General features: G+C 49.9%; 1 protein-coding gene across 1 annotated transcript; it reads left to right on the plus strand.

The window, feature by feature from the left end:
* Window positions 1-303: 303 nt before the first annotated feature.
* On the plus strand, window positions 304-4,660 carry PRAME (PRAME nuclear receptor transcriptional regulator). The gene is made up of 4 exons (XM_028094185.2): window positions 304-336; window positions 1,616-1,935; window positions 2,339-2,947; window positions 4,084-4,660. The coding sequence occupies exons 1-4, from the start codon at window positions 304-306 to the stop codon at window positions 4,658-4,660; spliced, it is 1,539 nt and encodes a 512-aa protein (XP_027949986.1).
* Window positions 4,661-7,012: the final 2,352 nt, after the last annotated feature.

Consider the following 7,012-nt stretch of genomic DNA (forward strand, 5'->3'; position numbering starts at 1 on the left):
GGGTATTTCCTGTGGTCCCATTACAAACACCCCACCCCTCCCTTTTCTTGGCCAATTCCTGGTTGTAGTTTTGACCTAACTTCCTTCAGGGAAGGCTTGACCCTCAAAATCTGGAAGACCAGCCATCCCTCAGTTGTACATCTGTTCTTCTGTGAATGCACACATGCTTTGCAGTTTTAGGTAACATAAAGTATAAGTGACTATTTGATATTCTGGAATTTTATTTTGTTTATTTCTTTCCCTTTTGGGATAACACCACTGTCTGCATAAAGCTGTCTTAACTCGAACGTTTGAGTTATACTGATGTGGCCAAAACTCCCTCAAGTATACCTCCAGGTTGGTTTTCTTTTCTTTTTCTTTCATGAATGGGGCATATGATTCAGTCAGTTGTCTGGCGAAAGTCAAAAACCCAATCTGGATTAACTGGATGGCGATCCAGTGATAATAACATTGGGCTTTCAGTTGGAAATTTGAGCTAGGATCTGAAAAAGGGAGGTGTAGCCAGAAAGGATAATATTGCTTCTGAGGAGCGAGAGGAGAGACCCTGAGGTCTGAGCAGATTGCTCCCTGCACCATGTCCCCCTTCTGGTGAGGCAGGAGCCCTGAGCTTGGGACGCTGCCATCATACTGCCCTCAGCCATGCAGTATGAATGAGCAGGCTTTGCTTTTGCCTCAAAATGCAGTTTTGCCTTAATCTCAAACATTTTGATTTCTGCTTTGGTGTATGCCATTTTATAGACGTTTACGATATTTCTTAACCAGATAGATTTTTTTTTTTGGAAATGAAAGACCTCTAATTAGTTGGAATTTTTTATGACATTTCAAATATTTAGTTTGTGTTCAGTAATTATAGTTCATATAACTTATTTTGTGATTTTACTAAAGCTTTTTTAGAAAAATAATAAACTAAAAGCTTAAAAAAATATTCCATAGGAAAAAAAATATTTCATGGAATATTTTTAAAAGTGGAGGTCTTGTTCTGAATGTGAGCTCTGTGTTCCCCTAAATAAAATAGTAATTCTCATATTCGTAGGAGAGACATGTAATAAAATCGTCTTGAAATAGTTTATATTTTTTTCATCCCCAGCTTCCACAGGCTGTAGAATACCGTTCTGCTACTTTTACAGTTGAAAAATTTTTAAATGATGTAATGTTACTCATTGTTCAGGTGTTCCTTAATCTTTCACATCTGGGTTTATTTGTTAGATCTGGGAAGGAGCTCATTCTGGGCCACGTGACATTCCTTATTCCTCTATATGTTCAATATTCAGGGGACAATCAGCAACTTCTCCCTGAAATGGATGGGGTCGGTGTTCAGGCTCCTGGGTACTAACTCTGCGGTGGGGCTAGAATTAAATGTGGCACTCGCTGGATATGGGATGGGAGCAGTGGTGATCTTACTCCCCCATCGGGGCCTGGTAAGATGCACATTCTGGTGCCAGCAGGGGCAAAGCTGTGGCTTTATGGCCACCCAGCAGAGAACGGAATTGGCGTAAACGGAGGGCTCCCCAACTATTGCCAGAACGGTGACTTTGGCCTTGAGTTGGTTCCTCTCAAGGGTGGAGGGATAATGGGGTTGCTAGCACTGAGCCTTGTTCCCTGAATATTTCGCCAGGATTCTTTTCGGAGCAGATTCATCAGGATGAGCATGCCGGCTCCACCCAGACTCCTGGACCTGGCAGGTCAGAGCCTGCTGAGGGACCAGGCCTTGGCCATCGCCACTCTGGAGATGCTGCCCATGGAGCTCTTCCCACCGCTGTTCATGGCGGCCTTCGCTGGGAGGCACAGCGAGACCCTGAAGGCGATGGTGCAGGCCTGGCCCTTCGCCTGCCTCCCTCTGGGGGCCCTGATGAAGGAGCAGCAGCCTCACCAGGCGACCTTCCAGGCTGCGCTCGATGGACTTGATGTCCTGCTTTCCCAGGAGGTTCGCCCCAGGTGAGGGTGATCCTGTAGCCTGGGAGGGCCCTGGGGATCCAAGCAAGATACAGCTGGGGTCAGGGAAACTGCAGGGCCACAGGGCGGGCCAGAGGCCTCTGTGAGGAAGCTCAGAGCAGCCTTGGGGCCATCTCTGGGGTCACTCTGGGAACAGGCTGTGGACATGTCGGGCTGATTGAGATGCAGAGGGTGACTAAAAGGAACATGTTGCCCGCTTCCTCCTGGTAGCACCTAAAGGTACTGCAAGTGGGACCAAGAAGGATCCCAGTAGCCCAAGGAGCGAGCCACTGACATCCAGGGTGTGGAGTAAAAGTGCAGGTCAGGCGTCTGGGCCTTGCCTAGATTCTGTCTTACTCCCCACTGAGCTGAAAGCATCTCAGTCTGTCTCCCATCTTCCCTTCAGGAGGTGGAAACTGCAGGTGCTAGATTTACGGAAGAATGCTCATCAGGACTTCTGGACCGTGTGGTCTGGGACCAGGGCCAGTATATACTCCCTGTTGGAGCCAGAGGTGGCCCCACCCATGAGGAAGAGGCGAAAAGTGGAGGGTTGCAAGCCAGGGCCCAAGCCACCCTTGGCTCCTGTGGAGGTGCTGATAGACCTTTGCCTCAAGGAAGGTACCCTTGACGAGTCCCTCGCCTACCTCATCCAGAAAGTCCAGCAGAGGAAGGGTCTGCTGCACCTGTGCTGTAAGAAGCTGAAGATTTTCGCAGTGTCCATGCAGAACATCAAGAAGATCCTGAAAATCATACAGCTGGACTCTATCCAGGATTTGGAAGTGAATTGCACCTGGAAACTGTCCATCCTGGGGAAGTTTGCTCCTCACCTGGGTCAGATGGGCAATCTGCGCAGGCTCCTCCTCTCGCACATCCACATGTCTTCCCACAGCACCCCGGCGAAGGAGGAGCAGTGCGTCAGCCAGTTCACTGCTCAGTTCCTCAGGCTGCACCACCTTGAGGAGCTCTATTTGGACTCGATCTCCTTCCTCAAAGACCGCCTGGACCAGGTGCTCAGGTGAGGGATGGTGAGGTTTCTCGGCGGACGAGCATAAGCCCTTTTTTCTTTCAGTGAACAATAATGGGCATCTGCCAGGTGCCCGCCGTCGACAGCGCCAGAGTGTATCATGAGTCACTAGAAGGTCCACACACTGTCCCTGCTCTGTCTCCACGCATGTTGTCACGTAGTCTCCCAGATAAAGGTTGGAGGTATGAACTAGGATAGATGCTATTCGAAGGGGATTCTGGTTAGGAATCTGTATAAGGGGGGCATTGGGGCAGGCCAGGGTGGCTTTGGGAATTCTCCCTGAGAAAACGATGCCTACATTATGATGATCAAAAATAACTAGACTTGAGGGCATTGATGAAGGGAAAGTGTATCCGCTGTGAGGTTTCAGATCACAAGTTCTGTGCTTGGCAGCTTTGTCAACCGGAGCCTCTCTCTCCAAACCTGCCTCCAAATCCCTGTCTGTAAAGGGTTACTCTGGGTTCCACATAAGGCAATAGAGAGGGAATGTCTGGGGGTGGGGGTGCGCATGAAAGGGAGGGAGCAGGAGTGAAGACTTGTGGAAAGTGATAGCTGGTACATGGATGATACAGTGATCCAAGTTAGGCCCTGCAGGCTACATGTTGCCAGGCCTTGCCCAGATGAGCTCTTTGTGCACATCTCCCATTAGCCTCATCGGAAACAGGTACCGTTGACTGGGGTGGTAGAAGCAGCCCGAAGGAAGCCCGAGTTGAAAGCATTTCTAGTCCTGTCTCCCAGTACTAAACTTCACTGATTCCTTTCCTTTTTTGGAGACGTGGGGCCAGGCTGCCCTCTGAGTGCATCACATTGTTGGATGGATTCATGCTCACAGCACCTCCGAGGGGCATGCTGTGCTGCGTTTGACAGCAAAGGGGGCATTTGAGATTTCATTGACTTGACCGAGTCATCCAGCAAATGAGTAATGCAGAAAGGACTCCCCTGAAACTTGGATGGATTTGAGTCCTTTTTTTTTTTCCCCAGGCAGCATCCTGGGGCTTGACCTTCATCTGTAATGCCCTGGGTCTGGGTGGAATGGGCTTCTCTTTCCTCAAGGCCCAGGTCATCCCCATGTCCCTCTGCCTGTCACATCCGTTCCCCCCCGAACTTACTGCTTTGTCTCTCCCCAGGTGCCTGAAGACCCCCTTGGAGACCCTGTCAATAACTAATTGCCTGCTTTCGGAATCTGACTTGACACATCTGTCCCAGCACCTGAACGTCAGTCAGCTGAAGGACCTGGGTCTCAGCGGGGTCAACCTGACCAATATGAGTCCTGGGCCTCTCCGAGTTCTGATAGAGAGAGCCTCCGCCACCCTCCAGGACCTGGACTTGGATGAGTGTGGGATCATGGACTCGCAGTTCACTGTCATCCTGCCTGCCCTGGGCCGCTGCTCCCAGCTCACAACCTTCAGCTTCTGTGGAAACCCCATCTCCATGGCCGTCCTGGAGAACCTGCTGCGCCACACCATTGGGCTGAGCAAGCTGAGTCACGTGCTGTATCCGGCCCCCCTGGAGAGTTACGAGGATGTCCATGGCACCCTCCACCTGGGCAGACTTGCCCATCTGCACGCCAGGCTGAAGCAGATGCTGCAGGAGTTGGGGCGGCCAGGCATGGTCTGGTTCAGTGCCAACCCCTGCCCTCACTGCGGCGACAGGACCTTCTATGACCCAGAGCCCATTCTGTGCCCCTGTTACATGCCTGCCTAGCTGGAGACACATACTGGACGCTGAAGCCCAGGTGTAAGTGTATCTTAAAGGAGCACAGAAGCCACAGTTTGAGAAAATCTGCCCGATGTGAGCAGGAAAAGGAAAGGTGATTGTTGGGAGGAGAGGATGTTGACTTGGGAGTTAATAGGATCTCTGGGGAGATGCATCTTAGAGCGTTAGAAATATGAATCTGAATTTCTAGAGGGAGATTTGGGTTTGGGCGGTAGATGTGGGCGTTATCCCTGCATGGATGGTTGTAAAGACATGGTCAGAAATAAAGACAACCTCAGTGTCAACCATCTGATGTCCTCTGTGCTACATGAAGCTTATTCTCAAGTTTAAACCTCAGGAATCTGCAGTTCCTGATTAAATAAGAAGGTATAGCTCCCATGATGCTGAGACACTAAGCTGGGTGAGGTTCAGCCCCAGCAGTTCCTGGCACCATTTATCATTCCTCCATTTGGCTCTTATCTCTGGTTCATCTGTTACCTCCTCACTTAATTTCTGTGGCTGTTTAAGCGGTCCACACACACAAAGTACATATCCTCAGGGCCTAGAACATACTAGGGGGCCAATAGTACCACTGGAGGAAAGGCGCTTTGGAGGGATCCTCGCTAACTCTGCCAAGACTCTGGACTTGAGCACTTCTCCCCAGGGGATCCAAAGTCTCCATCCCTACCTTTGGCTGTACCGAGGTAGGGTTTTACTGTGTACAAGTCAGCTCCCTAATACTGGAGGGGATGTACACCCTGCAGATGAGCTGGAGCCTCTGGGCCTTACCAGCCCATTCCTGTCTTCCCACCAAGTCCAGTCCTTTCTTGAATTCAATTAGTTGTGGTCAGTAAAAATATCGAAATTCCTTTTAGCAAAATACTAAGGTCATATTTGTTTCCCACATTAAAAATATGACCTCTTTTTGTGGGGGCTAGGTCACGTCAATGTGAGTTTGACTTTCTCCAGAAAATCCACCTTCCTCCTTATCAAAGGTAGAGTAAGCCAGCTCTGAGCAAGGAAGATGCTGTGGATTTGGGTCCTAAGGATGAATAAGCAAACCCTTACCATGTCCTGGGGAATGCTTGGGTGGAAGCAGGTAAATGTCAGACTTGGGAATTGGGGGTGTGGAGGGGCCACCCGGTGAGACCAATCATCCAAATGAAGATATCACACTGTGGGGTTGGACTCCATGGTCAGTGGGTAGTTAGCTGTCCGGTGAGCATGAGGGATCCCTGTCCTCACACCCTTGCATCCTGTGCCTAGGCTGCCTCACCTCCCTCACTGCATGGCCTCCCAGAGAAATACCTGGAGAGAAGACCACACAACAAGGCCCAGGGCAGGGCTCCATCTGCACATTTCCCTGAGTATAAGCAAGTCAGCCCTGCTTGTTCTTCCACTGCCTCTCATTCAGTGCTAGCCACGTGTGTGTGTGCTAGCCACGTGTGTGTGTGCGCTAGCCACGCGTGTGTGTGTGTGTGCTAGCCACATGTGTGTGTGCGCGTGCGCGCATGTGTACCACTGTCCTTGCTGGGTGTCAGCACCTTCTTTTGCCACACACAACTGGCCCGTTGATCTCTTCCTATAGTGGTTACCCTCTTCTGCCTCCTAGCCTCCTATCCTACACCCAAAGAACCAGAAACGGGCCCATCAGTTTGTGGCACACACTGTGCCATTTCTGCAGAAGAGAAAACAGAAATCTGTGTAACTGATGGAATGCCCCGAAAAAGGGGGTCAGGAAAATATCTCATTTTGTCCTGACGTGCACCTTGTCCTACATTCCTTACCTAGACCCAAGTTACAGGGACTAATTTCCAGAATGGGAACCAGCAGCTCTAGGATTTGAGGAAAAGTTTACAAAATGGTTAGGTTCTCTGGGAGGAAGAGCAAAAAACAAAGCATCACATGATCTCAGGACTGGGTTCCTCAATCACAAAATTGAGACAATACTCCATAATGACACACTGAGATTTACCCATGGGACTCACATGAAAAGCATGCCTCGGAGTGCCCTGTTCATGGATGGCCCCGTGCAGGAGAGTGATGATTAGAGCTGCCCAACACAAGTAAAGGAAGAACAAAAGTCAACAGTGCATCTTGTTTTTAAAGCCAGGTGTCCTACAGTCAGGACTCTCTTTGGCCTGGAGACCTCATTTGAGAGAGAAATCTGGCAAGATTCTTTACTCGGAATTTAGACTTTGCCATCAGAATGTTCAAAGAGGCATGGTATCAAGGCAATGAGGCTTTAAAAGCTGGGTTTGGTTGGGGAGAGTCCTCATCAGTAAGGATGATCATACAAGGGGACCTGGGGAGGTAGTGCTTGCTGATGGCAGAGGGACCACATAGAGGAAGGCCCTATTG

This window comes from Eumetopias jubatus, unplaced genomic scaffold (assembly GCF_037043125.1).
Source record: "Eumetopias jubatus isolate StellerSeaLion01/CBP00866 unplaced genomic scaffold, mEumJub1_p1.0 scaffold_16, whole genome shotgun sequence".
NCBI lineage: Eukaryota > Metazoa > Chordata > Mammalia > Carnivora > Otariidae > Eumetopias > Eumetopias jubatus.